At 47.9% G+C, this 24,064-nt stretch overlaps 1 protein-coding gene across 3 annotated transcripts in view; it reads left to right on the top strand.

Annotated features, from left to right (window-relative positions):
* Window positions 1-24,064, top strand: part of DIAPH3 (diaphanous related formin 3) — a 2,278,729-nt gene that overhangs the window by 847,279 nt on the left and 1,407,386 nt on the right. For all 3 annotated transcript variants that reach the window (XM_085621985.1, XM_085621986.1, XM_085621987.1), the window contains 2 exons: window positions 3,746-3,850; window positions 22,795-23,076. In XM_085621985.1, coding sequence (XP_085478111.1) covers window positions 3,746-3,850; window positions 22,795-23,076 — 387 coding nt within the window. The remainder of the gene's footprint in view (window positions 1-3,745; window positions 3,851-22,794; window positions 23,077-24,064) is intronic.

The following is a 24,064-nucleotide window of genomic DNA, read 5'->3' as shown; positions in this document are numbered from 1 at the left end:
ATACATTGCGTACCCTGAATAGGGAAATAAATAAACTAGTTCGCGAACAGTATTTAGAAAGGGTTCTGGAACGTGGGAAAGAAATCGCCAGGTTAAAAAGAAAGAGAAGCAGACTCAAGCAAAAAATTAAAAAGGAAAGGGAGGATGAAGTTTGGATTAAACTAAGGGAATCTGCTGTACATGGTAATATTAAAGACTTTTGGGCAATAATTGGGAAGGGATGTGGTACGCGCCATACCCCCACCCCCATTCCTATACCAGAAGAGGTATGGTCCTCTCATATCCGAGAGCTCTATGCAGGGAACGGGACCACAGGTATTGATAATTCCATATATGCTGCCCCTGAAGACCTGGTTTTCCATCCCTCAGAGAAAGAAATCGAGACGGCTATAAAAAATATGCGGCCCTCTGGGGCCATGGGACCGGATGAGCTTCCTATGACGGTCCTCAAACAAGATCCCTTAAGTTGGAGCAAAATTTTGTACCCCTTGTTTAAGGCGTGCCATCTCTCCAAATTTGGTCCTGCGTCCTGGAGAGGAAGTATTTTGGTCCCTATCTTTAAAAAGGGTATAAGGGATAGCCCTAGTAATTACCGCCTGATTGCACTCCTCGACTCCATCGGAAAGGTCTTTGCGAAATGTCTCCTTAGATCTCTTTCTGATTGGGTCGAGGACGGCAATATGTTGCCGTTTGAACAGACTGGTTTCCGAAGGGAGCATGGCACGCTAGATAACCTGACCGCCCTTCAGGTGATCACAGATAAATATGTCCAGGTGAGAGGAGGAGTGGTATATGCCGCCTTTATTGATTTCTCCACAGCGTTCGATAAAGTAGATCGTGGAACGCTGTGGAGAAAACTGGCGACGCTTGGTGTCCCTACCCCCCTGTTGGAACTGGTGCGGGCTCTGCACACTGAGACCTGGTGCAGGGTCTTAATGGGGGGCGAAAGGGGGCTCTCGGCTAAAATACCATCTCGGAATGGCCTTAAACAAGGCTGCTTATTGGCACCCCTTTTGTTCTCCTTATATACGGCTGACCTCCCTGCTGCCGTGTCTGCCAGTGAGGGGATTGCCCCGATGATAGGAGGGACTCCAATATCCTGCCTGATGTATGCCGATGATGTTCTGATTCTTGACTTGACTCCAATTGGTCTTGCAAATCGGCTACAGGCTCTACAGGCCTTTGCTGGTGAGCATTACATGAAGATTAATATTACCAAAAGTAAAGTGATGTGTATAGCTGGTAAGAAGAAGTGCCGCTCGACAAATTACGGTTGGGCTATTGGAGGGCATAGATTGGAGGTCGTAACTTCCTATACTTTTTTGGGAAAAATATTCTCGGCCAATTTGAGTGAGAAACTCCATATAGAGCACTGCTCCCGCAAAGCTCTTGCCCATGGCAATGGGTTAAAGTCCTTATACCAGGCAACGGGAAAAAGACATTTTTCCAGTCTTCTAGAAGTTTTTAGAGCAAAAATCCCCGCAACTATCTTGTATGGTATTGAATTAATAGAGGTGAAAAACTGGGACTTCTGCCATAAGATTGAGGGGAAACTCTTAAGATCTCTCTCGACTCTAAACAATGCTTGCCCACTAGCCGCCTGTAGGCTTGACTTTGGACTCAGGAGTTCCTGGGTTCAGGGTCTATGCGCCCTAATAAGATGGGTGGCCAATTTGGCTAGAGCGGGAGATGGCACCCTGCGAGTTCTCCTCAAAAATGAACTTTTGGGCAATTTTAAAGAGTTCTCTAAACTCGTAAGCAACTTTAGAAGGGCTGTAAAGATACTGAAACTTGATGAAAGTGTTCTATTCTCCTACTCCTCCACGCAGTTAAAATATGTCCTCAAGGAGGCTTCGTGGGAGTTTTGTTTCCTCTCCGATAAAAAATCGGTTGGTGATAAAAGGAATGTGGAACCTCTCATCTCCTCCTATAGGTTGAAACAGCCACAACCCTATGCCCTATGGAATCTACCGCATGGGATACGTAGGTTTTGGTTTTTGTTACGCTATGATTTAATTCCACTTAATCTACTGTTATCTAAATGGCATGGCACTTCTGCTTTGTGCAATTTATGTAAACTGAACACCCAGGACTGTATGCATGTATTATTGATTTGTCCTATGTTACGTAATTTGCGCAATCGATGGCTAAAAGTAATTTGTATCCGCCTTAGCATTGTCACTTTAAAGGACTTCCTTCATGCACTTTATTGTCCTCCGAATGAAATGTTCTGTTCTTATATTTTTAACTTTTTTAAAGGATTTTTAGCTATTTATTAATAGCCCTGGTGATATTTTGTCTGTCCGGCCTTGTTAGATTGATTTTTTTTGATGTATAGCTATTGCGGATTGAATTTTGTTTTTAAATTTTTGTATTTTCTGTGTATTTGTTGCTATGTATGGTATATGTTTATGTGGCCCTCTTGAGAGCCAAAACATAATAAATAAATTTGAATTTGTACCATATTGATATTACTCCTTATTGCAGACAAGCCCCTCTCCCCCACAAGTTCCCAGTAGATAGACTGCAGTGGCAGATTACAGACAAGTCGCATGGCACATTGACGAATTTGCACTTTCTGCACAAAGGTTCCTCTGGTCCAGTTGCCCTAGCGGGGTGCAGATTGGTGTTGGGGCAAATTCTCTTATTCTAAAGAGAGAATCCCCTCATTCGCATGAGGCTTGACCCCATGCCAGTAAAGGGATTTTTTGAGCACGTGCGCAGTTGTAGTATGTCTGGCACATGGGCAGTGAGACCTGGTTGGAGGCTCTGCGGTGCACACAGCGTTTACATCTGGAATGATCTGTAATGGCTTCACTTTGTTGGTCCTGGACGTGAAGCTGTGCAGGGTGTACGGTGTTTCTTTCTGAAGGTGGCACTAAAAGTGCCGTCGTTCTAGGTGGACTAAGCAGGAAACTTTCCGTTTACACGGATCCAGCATATTTTTAAATAACTTGAGAATCCGCCATAGTTTCAGGAGGCAATATGAATTGGTATAATTAAAAAGCTGCCCATCAGCGCCGAGTATGATTAAAGCTTGAAGGTTTAAATGTGAGATTAAAATGAGTTTTATTACTCCTGAACGGTACCTGCTCTTTATCAGCAGGATGAGCACCGGCCTGATTATGTAAATTCCTCGAAACACTTAATCATCCCGCGGTGTTACAGGCTGAGCCCAATCGCGGGCATCTCTCGGCGATTGCAAACCTTTCCACGAGTGTGTGACACAGTCGGGCCTTTCTGCTAATTAAAACGGGAACAATGAACGTTGGATTGTTTACATTGGGAGGCTGCATCTGAAGTGAAGTGAGGGCTGCTAATGAACCAATTAGACTCCCAGCACTCCTCTGCTGCGGCCGCCTCTCCGTTTGCAATGTAAGTTTATATATTAGCAAATATTCAAAGAGAATTGTGCCGCACATTATTATTAAAACCCACCTCCCAGCTAAGATACAGGTTTTACAAATATTCTCTTGAAATGCTTTGCCAACCTGTAGCTGTGTCGTTTGAAAGTATCGTCTGCCTGCTTGGATTTCATAGGCAAACTTTGATGTGTGTGTCTGTGTGGGGGCAGTGAGTTGTGTGCAAAGATAATGTAATGTTGTCGAGCTGTAGCTGGCTAGATTCACAAATATGCTTAAGTTAGCGGGTCTGACATTTTGCAGCGAAGCATGTAGAAGACGTGGCCTGCACAATCAAAGTAATGTGGTAGGCAAAAACATAATTATTCCACTTTCCTTTTCAGTATGAAGAAGAGTTTACAGGACGTCAAGAAGCCCAGTCCCAACTGCGGAAGAATGAAGCGAAAATCAATGAACTCGAAGCTGAATTACAGGCCTTTAAATCCAAGGTAATGGAGCATGTTAAGTGAATGTATTGAATACTCGAGCATCACTGGTGAAACAAATTTCACTTAATACCTTTCAGACAAGAATCGGATTTGAGCGGCCTTTACAGGTTCGTTCATAACATTGTTTACCGTCTATTTTCGTATTCTGGGTCGCCACATGTTGTTTCCAGCTTGGTATCAATTAGTAGTTTGAGCCTCCGATTGATCCCGCTCTCCGTTTCAGCTTTGTAATTAAATGAATTCCCTGTGTTTCATTTCGGTGTTACTTCCAGTGTCACATTTTCCCGAGGTAATTAACCACACTCGCTATGAAGACGGCCTGCTCTTAGATGTGGCATTCATCACTGATTCTTATCCCCGTCCAGGAAATTATTCCGCACGCGCTTTATATTGCGGAACCTTCAGCCTCGGCCGTCCAGCCTTGAAAGATAACCTCCAGCCGAATGAAAACATTTTCTGATAATTTTTCAATTTCGGAAAGTAAACAGATTTAAAACGCGGAGAAAGGAGAGCAGACAGATTCTGGGGCTCGATAAGTGATCGGTTACCGCAGAACATTTAATATTTAGATGACAGCTGTAAAATTCGCCTTATCTATCCTCCGTGTCTCTGTTGGCCGCCATGAGCTGGAGAAATAGAATGAAAAACACATTGTGGAAGGTTTAGTGAAAGGCGGAATGCATGTAAGTCGAGTTTTCCCACCCTGTTAGGCTAACTCGGATCCTGCCTGATGCCTTTGATTGCTGATGTGGAAGGAAGCAGTCACATTCCATTTGAGCCCATGTTGTATTTGTAGAGCCATGCAAGACATGACAGGTACAGTAGTGTCAGTGCTACTTATCTTGCTGTTCCTCGGTCTTCTAAGGATGCTTAAAAAGCACCGCTCTCTTGAACTCCACTCTTTTGGACTCGACTAGATGTGAGAGTTGCAGCCCTTTGAAGATCGCTCCGGTGTCTTGGCCATTTATTCGAGCTGGCAGCTTCTTTCATCTCACGGAGGAGCGACCAAAGACCCTTTGAAAGTAAAATGTTGTACGCGTACAGACGCGTGCGCAGGGCAGCTCAAAGACTGCGTATAATGAAAATCCCACATACTCGAGCTCCTTGGCATCTCCGCTTGATACTTTGGTTTCCCAAGGTTTTCATGGTTTGCATTGTCTAATTAGGTACATCAGACTCTGAACCATGGTACAGGGAACACTGCTGCGAGTTGTCACCGCACGCTCCATGTTAGAATGAATGGTAGAGAAATATTGGATTAAATCAGTTAGAGTTCATACTTCTACAACTATAGTACCCAAAAGAAAACTCCGCTCTGCCGACCTCGCCCTAGCAGAAGCCCCGCGCATCTGCAGTACCAGAGCAGGTGGAAGAGCCTTCTCCTACATTGCGGCTAAGGCCTGGAACGAGCTCCCAGTCAACATCAGACGTTCCCCTACCCTGCACACCTTCAGGATGAGCCACAAGACCTGGCTCTTCGGGTGACCCGGAGCTGCAAACCCCCCAACCACTCCCCCGCGCCTTGAGACCCTTATGGGCGAGTAGCATGCTTTAAAAGCCACTGATTGATTGATAAAGCACTGCCTTCAAATTGTTAACAAGGTCAGTATTTGCAAAATCCTGTGTTTTATTTCTACACATAGCAAATGTATGTTCGAGCTTGCTGAAGAGAAATATTGTCAAGTTTTTAAGTACCTAATGTTAATACCAAAAAAGAAACTTCTGCCCGTAGCACAGTCCAACCCAGACCCCTGTTTGCAGTTTATCATGGGTCTTAATGAAAACAAAGAGAATTGTCCTTCCTATCTCTGGTCGGTAGTCAAAGGAGACCATAGCTGAACACATTATGCCTCAGTCACTGCCCATGCTGCACTACTGATTCTAGCATACGCCACATCATTCTGACCCAGCATGTTCCTAGTTCAGCTCACCGTCCTGTGCCAAGGCAAGTCACAAATCTAGCAGGAATTCAGAAAAATGACTTGATTTCCACGTGTCTCTGCTTCCATATTTGCCAACATTGGAAGCAGTTAGAATACTCCCAAAAGCTGATTTTCAGCCATAATAAAATAGCAGGGATTATTTTCACACACAGCACCACCATCCAAACTCTGATTTCTCCATTTCAGCTAAAGTCACATGTTGACATATTTCTCATCAGGAGATATTTGCTGTGTGACCAGTATTAATGTACAAACAAAAAAAGCACGTGTAAGCCATGTGTGTGCCTGTTTCTTTATTAATATTATATACTGCCTCGTTTTGAAGCAGTGATAGTGCTAAAAGTGATATTGGTCTAGCCAACCATTTTATTCACAGGGTGATTTTTTTGCCAGCACTCTGCCTCTTTCAAAGGAGGTTATGTGTAATAATGGCAGATTATATGATTGACTGTGGCTAGGAACCTCATCTGAATTAACACTTTCAAAATATACAGTGGTCTATTCCAAACCCAGCAGACCACGCCACAATTAGTAAGCAGGTTTGCATCATGCACAATCATTTCCCTGGAGTGTATCCAGATAGATCAAAAAAGCCTATATTGCGAACCACTTCTTATGGATGGTCAAAGAGGTGATCTGTGAAGGATGTTCCACGGTGGACTTGAGTGTGGGGGTTATTTTAGATTTATACCAACCAAGAGTTAAATGACAGTAGAATAATTATTTTATTTTGATGAAGCGTTGCAAGGTTTTTCAACAAAGGGAATATAAGGGAAACCGTTGTGGGTCTAAACGAATACCTGAAATGCTTATGGACTGGGTAAATCACAACCTGCTAATTGTAGTAGAACAGATTAAGAAACCATGCATGGAAGAAATACAAATGTGAGACCGACCCTGAATCGCTTTATTTTGCTTGCCTCGAGGATTTTGAAGGTAGGAGATACTGTGGGCCAAACACAAGCAATTTGCTCAAGAAGTCAGAAGGACCAGAACCCAAAGAAATAGCAATTTGATAATTAGCAAGTGATCTGTTGAAGTTTATAATGAGATAAAACATGCTTTCTCACCTACCACTTAATGGAGAGGGCTTGGATCATGTTTCCTTCAGAGTAGAAAAGCCTGGGATTAGTTTGTTACCTCTGAAAGGGTTTAATTAACTTTTCTGCTTGCAGACCTAGTTGAAGATTATACTGAATATTCTGCTGAAGCAGTACTCCATTAGGCTTGTTGATATCTCCATGGATCACCGTTTTGGTTGGTGATTGACTGAACTGTTATTTACTGAAGTAGGAATGGGGGATATGAAAGTTCAAAGCGATTCAACAAATAAAAATCACCCAGCTGGCCTTACAGTAAAAAGAAACCCTCTTTTCAAAAGATGCAGTTGGATTTAAGTATTTAAGTTTGGAATACAGAAAGGATGCCAGAAGGGATGTGAGGTTCCTAGTTCTGAATATTTTTACTAATGAAACAGACAACAATTATATTATATGGTTAACTTTGTTTTATTGATTTTTGGCATGTAAGCAAAGTACAGTACAGTAATGAAATACGCCCCAGGTGGTGCCAAAAGAGTGAGTTCGAAGTCCAACCCAGCACCCATTAAACATACTCGAAAAAACTAACGTTCGTTGGAGTAGCAAGTGACCATGGGTGCGAATAAGGCCGCGGCTCCCGCCACCTGGTCGCATAGTCATCTCGTCAGTGCTCAAACAGGAACGAAAACAGCCCCCCAACTTAAACCCCCCCCCCCCCCCCCCCCCCCCCCCCCCAACCGGTGTGCCAGATTCGCTACTGTGAGTCTTTATACGTGGGGGTCGTTGAATTCTGTTGATAGGAGTGACAGAATAGGCTGACAGACCATGGTAAAGGATGTTGTGGGCTGCGGGAGTGTGGCATGAATGCGTTCCATACCCAATGTGTACCAAAGTTTGTGCAGCCAGCCTGTATGGGAGGGCCGGGTTTGAGACCCCCAGAGCGATATGATGTGCTGGACCGCCGCACCCATGGCCAATCCCATCTGTCTCCCTCTGTCTGAGTGACTTCAATGGAAACGTGAGTGCATTGGGCAGCCCTAGAAGCTTGTAGGCAGGGAAGCAGGGAATCTCAGTATCAACGTGTTTGTCGATGTCGTCAAGTATTGCTGTCCAGAATTCTGTCACCTCCTTGCAGTCCTATAGGATGTGTGTCAGTGTGCCCTCTTCGTCACATCCTCTCCAGCAAGTTGAACTGCGGTCAGGGTTGCCCCTATTGAGTCGTACCGGTGTCCAGTACCAATACGTCGCAACTTTCACCGCTGTTTCCCTACTGTCATTGTTCCTGGCTGTGTGATTAGCCCTTTAGTAGATGGCTTGTCAGTCTTGGTTCATCAGGGTTCTCCCCAGCTCACCCTCCCATCTCAGCTGGCTGGCTGGCTGATCGCCGCGAGTCGGTGGGTGGACAAACCATTTTGTATATGTCGGTGATCGTCTTTCGGTCTGATTCTTTTGGTAATTAGCCACTTTTCGAAAGCTGTCAGCCATCGGACCAGCAGCTGGCGGAACTCGGGCTGTGTCAGCCAATATCAGATTTGAAAATATTTAAACCTTTGTGGGTCATCAATGCCGTAGAGCTGTATGACATCAGAAAGCTGGATGAACCCCTCAAGATCGAACAGGTGACCTGCCGAGCTGCAGTCCGACGTCCGCCACTGCTGGAACGCTTGTCTCTCTAGCCCCGGAGTGAATTCAGGATTGTCGAACAAAGGTGTAAGCGGTGAGGGAAAAGTGGTAAGCCCCCATTTGACCGCTACAGTATCCTACACACGCATCAGTGTGCGGGTGAGTGGGGATTTCTGGAGGTGTGCCGGCCTGTCATTGCGTTTTAAAAAGGGTTTCTTCCAAAGGGCTGTTTGCGCCATCGTTCTATCTTGAAAGAGCCACCTCTTCTCAGACTCGGGCCTGCACCATTCCACCAAGTATCTCAATTGCGCAGCTTGGAAGTACTGCAGCAAGTTTGGGATCCCCAAACCTCCTTCGTTTGGGGGACGGTAGGAGAGGTGTCTTCGCATTCGAGGCCGTTTCCCAGCCTTTATAAGTGTTGCACCGCTTACTGTAAGCGTTGTATGGTAGCTCTGGGAGGGGCCACTGGGATGGTTTGAAAGATGTATAGGATTTTAGTAAGGACGGACATCTTCACCGCAGTGATGCGCCCGAGGAGTGATAGGTGCTGTGTCTGCCATTTCCGTAAGTCTCTTTGTATCTGGGAAGTGATCGTCTCGTAAATTCTTTGCGACCGTCCGTTCGGTGGATGGGGTTAAAACAATCCCCAGGTATGGGATTGATTTTTGAAGTTGCAGACGCCCATAGGCCGAAGATGCCTCGTGGGATACGTGGGTATTGCAGCCCAGCGGGAGGAGCATGGATTTCCCCGAGTTTATTTTGACGCCGGACAACTTCCGAAGGCCTCCAACTCCCCCAAAAAGGCAGGTACCGATTGTTTGGGCTTTTCCAGCGCCGCCAGGATGTCATCTGCATACAGACTAAGTGGATGAGGCCCCCCCCACCCGAAAAGAATACCGACAATGTCAGGGTGATCTTGATTCCTTTGCGCCAGGGGTTCTATATAAAGCGCAAAGAGGAGAGGCGAGAGCGGGCATCCCTGCCTCGTGCCTCTCTGAATTTCGAAGGGCCGTGTGCCTATGCCGTTGCCCCGGATCGTGTCCCTGGGCGTATTATAACAGCTGGCGGCCCATGCCCTGAAGCGATCCCCAATTCCAAAGTGCGCTAACGTTTTATCTAGGAATCCCCAATCCACTCTATCAAACGCTTTCTCAGCGTCTATGGACAGGAGCATAGCGTCTGACCTTGCGGAGTGAGCTTTGTCTATTAAGTGCAGGAGGCGTTTGGTATTATCACTGCATTGTCTGTTGGGAATAAAGCCCGATTGATCCGGCTTGATGATACCAGGAAGCCGAGGCCCAAGTCTGGCAGGTAGAACCCCTGTGAAGAGTTCAAGGTCCAAGTTGAGAAGAGAGATGGGCCTATAAACGGAGCAATGGGTGATGTCCTTGCCCGGCTTAGGTAGCACAATGATATAGGCCTCGAGCATATCAGGCGGTATCTAGCCGGGCCCTTGGAATGAGTTAAAGAGTCGGGTCAGAAGCGGTGCCAACAGCGGGCAGAAGGCTTTATAAAAGCTGGCTGAGAAGCCGTCCGGCACCGGCGACTTCAAGGGTTTGAGACAGGATATTGCCCCAATCACTTCCTCTATCCTGATCGGTGCATCCAGCGAGGCGGCGCCGTCCGCAGCGAGCCGTTGTCGCTGCCCTACTCAAGTAAGCCTCTCCATCCTTGTCGAGAGCCCCATATGCACTGTACAGGGATGCGTAGAACTCTCTAAAGGCCTCTGCTATTTGGGAGTCACTGCCTAGGGTGTCCCCCCCTGTGCATCGCAGATGGTTGCGATTTTAGACCGTTGAACCCGGGCTCTAAGCGCGTTTGCCAGTAGACGCCCCGTTTTGTCGCCTCCCACGTAATATGTATGATGGAGCCTCAGTGCTGCGTATTCGGCACGGTCAATATCTAAGCTAGCTAGTTGCGCTCTAGCGCTTTTCAACTGCCGCCAAATTCTGGGAGCTCCCATACGGCTATGTACCCTTTTGAGATTGACCACTACAGCTGTTAAGGATTCCCTCTTTTCTGTGCGCTCTTTGGCTTCCGCAGCGGAGATGGCTATCAGTTCCCCCCCTCACTACTGCCTTTAGTGCTCCCCAGAGTGCCGTCAAGGGTGTGCCAGGCTGGTCGTTGCGTGTGAGATAGTCAGTGATGCTTTTGTGTAGTTGTTGGGTGACCCCCTTCTTTTGCAGGAGGGCCTCCCACAGTCTCCATCCCCCCCCCCCCCCCCCCCCACTGCCTTGGTCCGGGGAACCCCTACAGTCAAAGTTATGGCGGCGTGATCTGATAGAGCAGCCGGAGTAATGTCTACGTCTTCTACAATCGTGTTGAGCGCCGAGGAGCCTATAAAGTGGTCTAGTCTGGCGTAGGTGTGGTGCACGTTGGAGTAGAATGTGTAGTGTGTAGTTCTGGGGAGCCTGTCCCGCCATAAGTCCACTAACCCCCTTTGCGCCATCCAGTCCTTCCACTCTAGTGAAATAGCTCCCGAGGAACCAAAGCGGTGGCCAGAGCGGTCCGCCTCACTGTCCATGACCAGATTGAGGTCGCCTCCCACTAGTATGTATCAGGAACTTAGAATCTCTGCGAGGGCGCCATTAAGAAAGGATTCCTGACCTGCGTTGGGGATGTATAAGGATCCTATAATCATGGACATACCACCCACTTGAATGGAATGTGCTAACAGCCTGCCCTTGATTTCCCCTATTTTGTCTCCCACCTGGCCATGAAAGTGTTTAGCAAACAGTATCACTACCCCCGCCTTCTTGTCAGCGGTAGAGGAGTAGAGTTGCTGAGGGAACGCCCGGGACCGCATGCCAGTCCTTGGGGAGAAGGTGTGTTTCTTGCAAGAGACATATGGAAGTCCCGGAGTTCTCCAAGTACGATAAAACTGCGCGTCTTTTGATGGGATTATTGAGCCCCTTTACATTTAGGGTAAGAATTGACAGTGTTCCCAGTCATTTTATACTCCTGCCTGGGGATAGCGTTGACCTATGAGGACAGTCCTGGCTTAGCGTCACTTCAGAGTCTGTTCCCCCCCCCCCTTGGCACACCGGTTCCCTCCCTCACCCCAACCGTCCCCCCCACCCGCACCGAAACTACCCCCAGTCCCCCCAAATCTCCCCCTGCCCTAATCCCTAACCCCAACTGGACCCACCCCTTCATTGTCCAATGCCCTTCAGTCGAGTCCCTGGGCACGAGGTGACGAAAGATCTGGGATCATGTGTAGCCTGTCCAACCTGGGCCCCCCGCCGCCGCCCCCACCAAGCTTTGTTGCGGTGCTTTGAAGTCCCCAAGCCAAACTTAGTCTCTGGTGTGAAAGTGTCCTGTGATACCGCAGCTAGATCCGATGCCCCCTCCTGCGTCATTGTCTCTGGATCCGTCTTCGTGTCCAGGATAGGCGAGCGCTGGTGGCCCACACTCTGCCATTTGGTCTCCGACTGCCGCTGCGAGCGTCCGGGGGGCGACTCCGGGCTGTGGTGGGCGATGCTTAGCAGGTCGTGTGTCTCCCGAAGAGAGCGGGATTGGCTTAACTTGCCATTCCATTTAAAGATCAGCCGAAAGGGATGGCCCCAAGAGTAGGGCACACCTTTGTCCCTCAGGAAGGCGGTCACCTGCTTGAAGTCTTTTCGTTTCTTTAAGGTGGTGGAGGCTAGGTCTTGGAAGAGGGCTATGTTGTGCCCTTGGTATTGGAGGGGTTGCTTCAGTCTAGCCTCTCGCAGTATGCGCTCTTTCAGGGGGAATTCCGTTAAAAAGGATAGAATGTCAGGCAGGGGGGGCCGCCGCTCTTCTTCCCAGACCCACCCGGTGGGCACGGTCAATACGAATGTCAAAATCTGAGCCGACCCCCAGAACCTCCCGGAAGAGGCCCCAAGGAATCCAGCGACGTCTGTCCCTTCCTCCTTCAGTGGGACCTCCGGACACGCATGTTGCGTCGAACGGTTTTTGAGGTCCTCCACATGGGATTGTAGGTCGACTTGCTGATCCTTTAGGCAAATGATTTCTTGCTGCAGCTGCTCAACCTCCTCAGAAGTGGATTGGTCGCCATTTTCAATGTCCGCCACGCGTTCCCCCAAATAGTCAATCTCTCGGCGGATTTCTCGCACTTCCCCAGCCACCTCTTGCTTGAGAGTCTGGAAGTCCCCCCTTAGGGTGTCAAAGAGGGATTCCAGGAATGCTCGGGTCACGGGGTCCGTCCCCATCCCCTGGGCCCTTTGGTGACTGGGTGGCCGGAGGGGTTTGGCCTCCTCTATCTCCCGCTGTGGAGCCTCTGGCCAGCATCTCTTTAAGCGAGCGTTCCCCCCTTCTTTCTTGTGCTGGCCATCTGTGGTCTTCGTGCTTTGCCAACCTGGGAGCCCACTTCCAGTCCGACTTTGCAGCGTCAGTGAACCCCTCGGCAGTGGTGGGGGAGAGATCGGCCACTGTCCACCCCCCGGCGTCGCGTGGATGGCCGGTGTTAGGCGGCGACTGGTGTGGTGGGCACCCAATTAAACTGTGGAGGCACAGGGGGGTGCCCGGGAACCCAGTGCACGATGGTGGTGTTTGCGGGTGATGGGGCCGCTCAGGGAAAGGGCGTCGGGGAAGGACAGGAGGCTCCCCCTTCCCTCATGGGGCCCCCCTTGCGCCGATAGTCTGGCAGCGCCGCCGGGACCCAACTGTGCCAACCGGGGCCTCGTGGCTGGTGCCCGCGTGGTAGAGAGTTCAGCCAGCAGGCCTCGCTGTGCCCGCCCCTTGTGTCTGCCTGTGGTGGTGTAGTCCCCCAGGACCTGCTGCTTCTGCCTCTTGCCGGATGTGGTGCGACGGCTCCTGAACCTGTCCCAGAGTGGCGTGCCCTGATGTGCGCAGCTGGGCCCGTGATGCGCTGCTACCAAAGTCCTGGGCCCCTGCCTCTCCGCCCCGGTGCTGCGCACTGCTGTGTGGATGAGGGCCCGCTGCGTCTTACCGCCAACTGGTGCTGCATGGGAGGCTCCTTGCTGTCCCCTCACGGAAGCCTGCTCTGGAGGACGCCGCAAAGGTAGGTGGCACCTGCCCGTGGGCACCGGAGTCCTCGGAAGGCCGATCGCCGGGACACCGAGCTGCGTGGGGGTAGGCCGGCTAGCTGCGCGCCGGTGTCTGACCCCCCTCTCCTTACTTCCGTCGGTGGCAGTCCGCTGGCTTGCGCTCCGGGGGTCCACCCCAAAGCCTACGCCCTCCTCCAGGCGCCAGAATCACCGGCCGGGGGGCCGATCCTCCCCCGCGCTCGTCACAGGACCTGGGCACAAAGTCTGCTGGAGCCCGCCGATTCGCGTTGTAGGGCCCACGGAAGGCCCCAGACCGCACCAGGCAGCGGCTCCTCGTCTTGGCAAGCTGATGCCCCTCCGACAGTCTGCCTTGAGGCCCTTGCCGGCCACCCAGCTCCAGAATCGCCAGCCGGGGCCCGGCCTCGCTCGTGCGGCTGCCCCAGGGCCCTTGCGCCTAGTCTGCCGGAGTGCGCCAAGTCACGCTGAGGAATTTCTTGGTAGGTTCCGGGCTCCAGAACTGCTCCAAATGACAGCGCTGTGACCCCACCAGCTGTGTCGCCGCTTGGGGCGCACGGCTGGGGACTATGCTGGAGTTATTTGCAAGGGGGAAGGCCTGCGGTGGAGAGCCTCTGGAGTCCGCGTAGGTCGCCATCTTGGCCACGCCCCCCAACAATTATATTTTAAATCCCAAGATTCCCCCTTATCTTGGACTGTCATCACATCATGAAACTCATTATTGTTCCTAAACACATTTGTACTTGGAAAATCTCCTGTGGTAATCTGAGGTGTAAAAACCTTACTCAGGTCTACACTTCCTATGCAATCAGTGCTCCCAGGTAGAGAGGAGGATCGAGTTTGGATGCAACATATGGATTCAACAAGGTACCAATATTGCATCTGGAGTAGATTAGTTTCTAAGGGCTCAGCCTTCCAGTTCTTGCCTTTATCAAGTCTGGGATTTTCGTGGGATCTGATATTATGCAGAAGTAATCTGTTTAGCCATTGAAACATTGATTTCACATTCTTGCCGTCTGCTACCCCAATCTTTACTGAGCTGAAAAATATATGCATTGCAGAAAATGTTGCTCCTTCCTTTCATGAAGCATTCCCAGTTTTGTCAAATGTTGGATCTGTACCCAACTGTATAATCACATTTGATCAATTAGCAGATTCAGGCACCTCAAATAGGTCTTGAAAGAAGAATCCTGCTCCCCTGATACACACCTCTTTTTTCATTGCCTTAGTGCTCATACCCAGCTGTTTGTTGTTGGAGGGACCTCAGCCCCATAATTACTGTGCTCTCTTGCATCTCCTGACCCCTTTTTCATTACACTGGCTGCTGGAATACGCTCTTGAATATTACTGCCCTGCTGGCTGTAACATAATCTATGTCTGTCATTTGAGTCCTTACTCTCAGGATATTGTGAGAGATAAGAACTCAAAGGTTTATTGCTCTTGCAGTTTCAACTCACTGCACCATAGAAGTAATCTCAAAATTCTTTTGGAGATTCTTCCTCTATCTAAGTTCTCGACTTCATTGTCTACGCATTAATTTTTGTAACCTGTTTCTGTGACATACAGTAGTTAATGGTCTCCAGCTTGTCTACCACTGGAAAAATCTGGAAATTCGTTACCCCTAAAGTTTTTGTGCATTTTCTTCAGAGAAACCGCGAGCAAAGACGTGTTTTTGGCACAGGTTCATTTTATGCAGCTTGTATTTTTTCTAATTGAATTCCTAATTGTTTCTAGGCTGGGATCACTGGAGTAAGTAAGAACCCTAGTTTGACATGGTTCTTATATCCGTAGAGCATAGTCATTGACAAGCCTCCCTCTCTTCAATTTAATCTCTGAGGCGCTGTCCATCTGCTGACTTGGACATAAATAGGATGTGCAAAGGGATAATCATAAATGTGTTATGTATATAAGACATTACCGATCGATTTTGATGCATCTGGTTGCCAAGTGCGCCTTATATCCTCTGATGTACAGCCTCTTACCTTTGTCAGTTGGTGCTGCTCCCTAACTCTCTTCTATCTTCTCTCTTACGGCACACAGTTGTGGCACCTGAACATCTATGCTTTTTGGGGTTGTAGTCCGTGCATGTTTCCCTTGTGGACCTCCACTGATGGTTGAGTGCAGGCCTCAACCACGGGCACAATGATTACTCTGTCGCCTAATGCTTGACGGACCCATCTTCTCTCAATCCACTGCATTTTCAAAAGAGGAGATGTCAGCCTCTTGGCCTTATGGCACTCAAAATATCTGAGTTTGTCTGTTTTCATCCACAGCTTTGTCCATTGCGGGTCCTCTTCACCTCCAGTTCAAGGAAAAGGGATGAATGATAGGTCACTCACCAGTGCTCTGTAGAATGAAGGCCATTACAATGCTTGCCTAGCTCTTGACGCTCCTACCCTAGATAGATGGTTTTAAAGAAAGTTCTTTTTGGATAATTTACCAGGAGGGCTTTAGACCTAAACATACTTGCACAGTACCTTTTACCCAGAAGTAGTAGTTGTATTGAATTGTTTAATAGTGTTGAAATGACTTCCCTTGTCCCAGCTTACTTGGGACTTCTGAGACCTTTGATGTTTGTTGGAAGCCTTGTGCTATAATCTTGAATGCAATCATAGACTTGGAGCCTTGGGAATGCAAATATCCTGTTCATCCAATCACAGGGGGGACCTATTTGAACCAACTTGAAAATTTCCTACCTATTGTTGGAGAGAAGCGAACACTGGACCAGAGTTCCCCCTTGAAATATGCTCAACAGTACTCTGCGCTAGATACAAGGAATTGTGAAGATCAAATGAGAGCATACAGCTGTCTTTGATGATAAATACGTGGAGTCCTCTAGATTTATCCACGTATATGAAATCAAAACATTTTTGCTAGTGTCATTATATATGCAATTAATAAAGAGTTTTGTATGTAGGTAGATTTGAGGAAAGTGCTTTTGTTCATGGTTGTTTAAAGTCCCACTGGCATCCCATTTATATTTATGACAACAACACCACCACCCTGCTGGACAACCTCGCCAACCTCGGACTCAAGCAACTGGTGAACACCCCGACCCACTACGCCGGCCACACGCTTGACCCCGTCTTCTCATCCAGCAAGCACATCTCCTTCAGCCACTCAACGGGACTTCATTGGACTGACCACAGCTGCGTCCACTTCAGCTTCAGAAGAACCACAACCCCCCTCCACCACCCGCAACGGGTCCCTCGCCGGAGCTGGAGCAAGATCACCGCCGAGCAGCTCACCGCCTCCCTCAACCAGAACCCTCCCACCAGCACAACGGACCCCAACAAAGCAGCCAGCAACCTCACACAGTGGCTGACCGCCTGCGCCGATGACCTCGCACCACTAAAGAACCCTACCAGCAGACCCGGCTGCAAGAAAACCCCTTAGTTCACCGACTAACTCAAGGACTCCAAGAAGAACTGCCGCACCCTCGAGAAAGCCTGGCGCCACGACCAGACCACAGACAACAGGACCGCCCTCAAGCACGCCACCCGCAAGCACCACCAGCTGATCCGCACCACCAAGAAAACAGCACTCAAAGAACGACTGGACAACAACGCCCACGACAGCAAGGAACTCTTCAGCATCGTCAAAGAGTTCTCCAACCCCAGCGCCGGAAACAACAACATCACTCCCTCGCAAGACCTCTGCGACTCACTCGCCTCCTTCTTCCACCGCAAGATCGCCGACATACACAACCGCTTCGGCGCACAGACCACGCACCCAACCACCGAACCAACGCCCGCCACCACCACCCTCTGCAACTGGACCCTGGTCAGCACCGAAGACACCACCCGCATGATGAGCACCATCCACTCCGGATCCCCCACCGACCCCTGCCCCCACCACATCTTCAACAAGGCCGACACCATCATCGCACCCCATCTCCGGGACATCATCAATGCCTCCTTCCACACCGCCACCTTCCCGGAGAGCTGGAAGCACGCAGAGCTCAGCGCCCTCCTGAAGAAACCAACAGCGGACCCCACCGACCTCAAGAACTTCCGCCCCATCTCGCTCCTCCCTTTTCCGGCCAAAGTCATCGAGAAGACCGTCAACAGACAGCTCGCCGCCTTCCTCGAGACGAACGGATCCCTCGACCCTCACAGTCCGGTTTCCGAGCCAACCACAGCACCGAGACCGCCCTGACCGCAGCCAATGATGACATCAGATTCCTGCTCGACAACGGGGAAACAGCGGCCCTCATCCTCCTGGACCTCTCCGCAGCGTTCAACACTGTCTGCCACCGCACCCTAGTGCAGCGCCTCAGCAACATCGGAATCCAAGAGAAGGCTCTGGAGTGGATCATCTCGTTCCTCGCTGGAAGAACCCAGAGAGTCCGCCTCCCCCTGTTCAGATCCGAAGCCATCCACCAAAGTCATCTGCGGCGTACCACAAAGATCATCACTCAGCCCAACCCTCTTCAACGTCTACATGAGCCCCCTCGCAGCCATCGCACGCCAACACAACCTCAACATCATCTCCTACGCCGACGATACCCAGCTGATCCTCTCCCTCACCAACGACCCCGCCAGAGCTTGTCTACACGATGGGATGAAAGACGTCGCCGAGTGGATGAAGAACAGCCGCCTGAAACTGAACTCAGACAAGACGGAAGTCCTCATCCTGGGATCATCGCCCTCCGCCTGGGACGATTCCTGGTGGCCCCCTGCCCTGGGCACCACTCCCAAACCAACGGACCATGCACGCAACCTCGGATTCATCCTGGACTCCTCCCTCTCGATGACCAGACAAGTCAACACCGTCTCCTCATCATGCTTCAACACCCTGCGCATGCTCCGTAAGATCTTCCGATGGATCCCCACCGAAACCAGGAAGACCGTCACCCAGGCACTCGTCACCAGCCGACTAGACTACGGGAACACCCTCTACGCCGGAACCACAGCCAAACTTAAAAAAAGACTCCAACGCATCCAGAACGCCTCCGCATGACTCATCCCGGACATCCCACGACACAACCAACATCTCCGGCCACCTGAGAGACCTGCACTGGCTCCCCATCAGCAAGAGAATCGCGTTCAGGCTCCTCACCCACGCACACAAGGCTCTCCACGACCAGGGCCCAAAGTACCTCAACGACCGCCTGACCTTCTACACGCCCACCCGCCAGCTACGATCGACCAGCCACGCCCTCGCATCCGTACCACGCATCCGCCAAGCCACCGCCGGAGGAAGATCCTTCTCCTACCTGGCAGCCAAGGCTTGGAACTCCCTCCCCATCCACCTTCGGCTGACCCCGGACCACCTCTCCTTCAGGAAGCAGCTTAAGACCTGGCTGTTCGAGCAGTGACGTATCCCTCTCCCCCAGCGCCTTGAGACCCTTCCGGGTGAGTAGCGTGCTATACAAATGCAGCGATTTATTGATTGAACCATTAGAGTAGTTTGTTATGAGTAGCATAATATTGGGATGTAAATACTTTATTTGGGTTTTGTTTGTGAGTAAAACATCAGATACAAGTGAAAGCAAAGGGCTTGCAAGAGATTTCACTCAAATGTGCCATTTCGTAGACTCGTTAATGTGTTAAATGCTGTTACATTTCAAGCAGCAGCGAGGGCTTTATCCCATGTTTTGTCTCTCCCATGTACTGTATGCGTGCACCTCTCCAATACTAGCTCTACTCTATGTAGATGACCTGGTTGTCATGGCTCAGACCCAGCTTGGATTGCAGAGACTCTTGGATACATTTGAATTTTTTATGTCAGACCTCAATCTCAAAATAAATCAGTCCAAGAGCCATATTATCATTTTCGTGCCGAAAGTACTTGTCTTATGTATTCAAATGTGAGATTTACCCAGTTCCTACTTTTCCTTATTTGGCGGTCCTATTTGATGATATCTGCAGTTGGGCCTCTTTGGGTCGCACTAGAGCATCCGCTTTTGGGAGAAGCGTAGAGCCATTGTTTAACTTCGCTACAAAGCTGGGTAGCATACCTATGAAAGAAATGCTGGTGGGTCAACCAGTCAAAGTGCCTTTCAGTTGCAACCTACAGTGCACAGCTTTAGGGATTGCTGCATAATGATGTTATTCAGAAAGTTGAGAACATGTTTCTGAAAAGATTGCTGGTTGCTACCCAGAGCACTTCCACTTTCTTGTGTCATTCTGAATTAGGGTTATATTAAATAGTTATGGTTGTGTATTTGGAAAAAAAAAGTCAAATTAATTTTACTCGAATTTTACTGAAAGATTTTATTAGACTCAACAACATAAGGAAGGACCCGTGGTTAGCTTATATAGAGAAACTTGGTGGAAGTCTGACAATGCTAAAATTGTTTTGTAAGCCAGACGATCTGTCCTTCTCCTGTAAGAATATCATAAAGGCTCCCTGTTTTGCGATGTGTCAAAGTGACAGAGAGAACAAGTTGATTCTTTGAAGACCATAGTGAGACATTATATGTTAATATCTGTAAGCCCTAGGATAGAACCATATCTTGTCTGAGTTCCAAACATCCACCAAAGATTTGTTGACACAATTACGATTTGATACTGTGCACTTTATGGTTGCTCTTCTTGTACTTGCCCTTGTGATCTGAGCCTCCTTGTCCTTGTGATCTTAGTTCTCCCCAGTTTCTAAGTATTTTGCAGTGTTCCATGAGGATGAGGAATGTGCTGTGATGACCTTCTCTTTTTATGTTGATTTTAATGATCTATGTGTTTTAAAGATTGAGAATGTTTAATATTGCTTGTGTAATGGATTGAATGGTAGGGCTAAATTTTAATGTTTTTTATACTGTGTTTTGTATCTTTAATAGTGAAACTAATAACCAAAGAAATCATTTAAATGCTAGGGATTCAGTGGGGGTACCCAGGTTATAAGTAATGATTAAATGGAGGGTCCTCAAATGTCAAAACATTAACAAGCACTGCTTTAGAACATTCAAATGATTTTGCTTGGGTAGGCAGGCTAGATGGACCTGTAGCTCCTCTAACCACAAACCGTGAATATTTAAGATCGTGTGCTACCATAGGCATTTGGGACTCCAAGCATACTGAGATGGCTCCTGAGCAAGGAAGTTCCTCAAACTTTGACACAGGCCTGGACGCATCAGTAAATTCATAATGGTCATCTTCTGAAATATGACTGTTGATTTTGTTAGCATGCTCGGTGTGGTGAATGGCCATAGCAGCAGCACCTCGCTGAAGGTTTTCTGACCAGTGCATCGTTCATAAAACGATTACTAGACATCTACTTTTTATGAAGGCAATAAGCTCCAGTATTTCCTCACAAACTGATGCTCCTTTAAGATGAGCATGGTAACAAATTATTAATGTATTTTTTTACGAAAGTACATGAAGTGTGTTGAACAAAAGGACACTTGGCTCCAAATCCCCACTTCATCAATCTGTTTTCTCTACTTTGTAATCCTGGATCAACCATATATATTGGTTTAAATATTTGTTTTTTCTTCCCCATTCTGCCTATTAACACTGGGGATGAATTGGGCACAGTCACCCGTATATATCAATTACTGGCTGATTCATTTTTCTCCATTTAGTGCCGAAACACACAAAATACACTTAATCTGATAGCTAAAAAAAAGTTACTAAATATCATCACCTTGGTTGGACTTGGCCCTTTCTGAAGGGTTATCCTCAAACTTTTTGCCTTCACCGTCCTGTTTTCTGAACCTGTTTTTGTTGACTTTAAGAACTCTGTGCACTTTACCGCATTCTAACCAGTGCTTCTCTCTCCTTTAAACATAACATTGGTGTACACCCAATTGGCATATTAATTAACTTATTATCTAGTGTAGTGGTACCACATGTACCCTGGGCCTGTACATTAAATATTAGTGGGCCTGCATCATTCATTATGTCACCCACTTAATTAGCCCTTTCAACATAGCTCAGTCCTGCCATTGCATCCTGTGTGTACAGTTTTAAACTGCCTTTCCGATTGGGCAAAAAAAAAAAAAAAACTTTTGCCAGGCCTAAACCTTCCTTTTTAGACATAAGTCACCTCTAGGGTAGGCCCTAAAAGAACCATAGGGCAGGGTGCAATGTATTTAAAAGGTTGGACATGTACTTTTATGTTTTACATGTCCTGGTTGTGAAAAACTCTTAAATTTGCGTTTCACTACTGCAGGGACTGCCTTTACCAGAGGATACAATTTAGTTAAATTATTCCATTTAATAAGTGAGAACTAGCAGTTGGGAACAGGTAGGAATGATGTTTGTTGTCTAAAGAATTGTAATTTAAAGCCAATCTTATAGGCAAAGTCTGATTCTATGTCACTATTTTGAAAATGCCACTTCTAGAAAGTTGCCATTTCCTTGTCCTAAACATTTGGTGCCTGCAGCCTGTTTCCTGAGTCACATGACTGGGTGTAGCTAGCATATGGTCTTTGTTTATTTGCTCCCAGACAGTGAGACAAAGGAGCAAAGGTGTTGGCAGGATGGGCCATCTCTGACTTGATAAGGGGGCAAAACTGTCATCTGCTTCACTTGCACCTCACAAAAGCTCTGCCTGAGCACACCCACAACGGGTTTGACACTAGTCTGTTGTGACCCCAGACAATTCAGGGCCAGGGTAGGGAGGCAGGAAATTCCAAACACCTCTGGGGTGGAAAGCTTCTCCTACTTTAAGCTGGCACCAAGTATAAATACTCGCACCTCAGACCCAACTCTTCAGTGCACCTATGGACCTGCAGAAGACTCAGGCTGCTGTGCTGCTAAGAATGTCTGCTACTCTTCTGTCCGAGTAAAGGACTGGACCTGTATTTTGAGCCCAGGGCCACCAGATTGACTCCAATGGCCAGTTGGCTGCCTCCTAAATCGGAGCCTCAGGGACAGAATAATCTCTACAACCTAGAACTAGTACTCTGCTAGCCTTGAGTCTCGTCCCCCCCCCCCCTCCCCCCTATCCCCACCCACCCACCAGTGGTGCCACTCTAGTCCTGGACCAATGGAAGTGGCCCGTTAGGAACTCTGGCAAAGACTGGTGGCAGGGAAGACAAAGTAGGGTGGATATTGGGTGCAGAGCTGCTCAATATCTCACAGAGTCTGAGGAGAAAGGGGATCCAAATTGGAAGCACTGCATGTAAAGGGGACAGATATCTTGGGCTGTGTGGCAACTTTATTTTTGTGCCAAGTTGATGTTCACCTTTGCCAGCTTTTGTATGCCTTTTGTGTTCTGTAGGGTTCAGAGTTTATTAAGCTCCTTAAAATAACTTGTATTTGTTTTAACTTGTTTTTTAAAGAACGCTTGCACTTTCAGTGGTACAGTCACAAAATGCATCTTTTTGGGGAAAGTTTTTAAGGTAATGCCACAGAATTCTAATTAATGCTTTAATTTTCTTTCAGTTTGGAGCAACAAATCAAGACAATTCTGTAGTCCAAATATCTGGTGCCCCACCTCCTCCACCATTGACTGGTTTGGGGGGTGTGCTGCCTCCACCACCGCCACCTCCTCCTCCACCACCACCACCACCTTGTCCTCCTATGTTTGGAGCACCTGCACCTCCCCCTCCTCCAGGTTTCCTGATGGGACAGCGATCGCCACCAGTACATCCTCTTCCGTTTGGCTTGAAGCCCAAAAAGGAATTTAAACCTGAGGTCAACATGAAAAGACTAAATTGGGCCAAAGTAAGAATTTGTAAATATGGTTTACTTTTTATACTATTAACTTTATTTCGTGCATGACATTAAAGCTTGCTGGGGCTTTGTTAGCTAAGAAAGCTATTAAAGTATGATGGGCTTTGAATTATATTGAACTCTTTGACGAAGCAAGCCTTTTTATCAGAATCCAATTAGGCATCTTGTTGTTGTGCTTTACCCCCCTTTCACTTTGTACAAAAAACACACAAACCAAGCTCTCAGAAACAAAGTGAATGTTCTTATCGCTCTTTCATCTACTTCTAAACGTTGGACAAATGAGGTTTTCAAGAGCCATGTTTCACAGGCTCACTACCATGAAAAGTCAACATTGAAGTTCCCTTTGTATCATTGGGTGAATATCACATGCAGTTCATCTCATCCTCTTATTTCATGCCAATGACAGATTTGCATCTTTATTTCTATCTGGCTCAGATGCCAGTCCTTTTAGTAGCAATTGCACAAACACATCCATCTGACACCTTGTTTGCCTTTTGCATAAAAGCAAATTGTAATAATAATGTTCCTCAGTGCATATGTGTGTAAATGCCTTTTTGTGTTGTTTCTTCCATTTTTTCTGCTGAATTTTATTACTGTTTTTTAGACTCTGCACACGAACGTTCAGTGCCCAGTGTGTGCTCTGCCCATCAGACATGTAGAAATTCGCTGATCTATGATTGGCATGTTTATCTCTCCTTGAAGGTCATAGTATATGATGTAGAAACTGCACTTGCGGCATGGAAAGTTAAATTCCACATTTTGACTGCAGGCCTTACAGTGCCATCCACTAGTGTGACACAGGAAAACATAGCTTCAGGCTTATCATTGTAGGTTGACTGCTGCAGATCAAATTGTAGCCCAACCTGTCAAAATAGCCCTTTTGATGGACAAAAATCCCTTCCTTTTAAACATTAATAAGTTGCCCCTGCCTTGTAGTCCACAATATATGGTACGTAGTCTTTAACTGTGAAACATGTAG

This window comes from Triturus cristatus, chromosome 8, assembly GCF_964204655.1.
Source record: "Triturus cristatus chromosome 8, aTriCri1.1, whole genome shotgun sequence".
NCBI classification, from domain to species: domain Eukaryota; kingdom Metazoa; phylum Chordata; class Amphibia; order Caudata; family Salamandridae; genus Triturus; species Triturus cristatus.
Note: the sequence above shows the minus strand (reverse complement) of the source record. Positions and strands in the feature narration are given on the sequence as shown.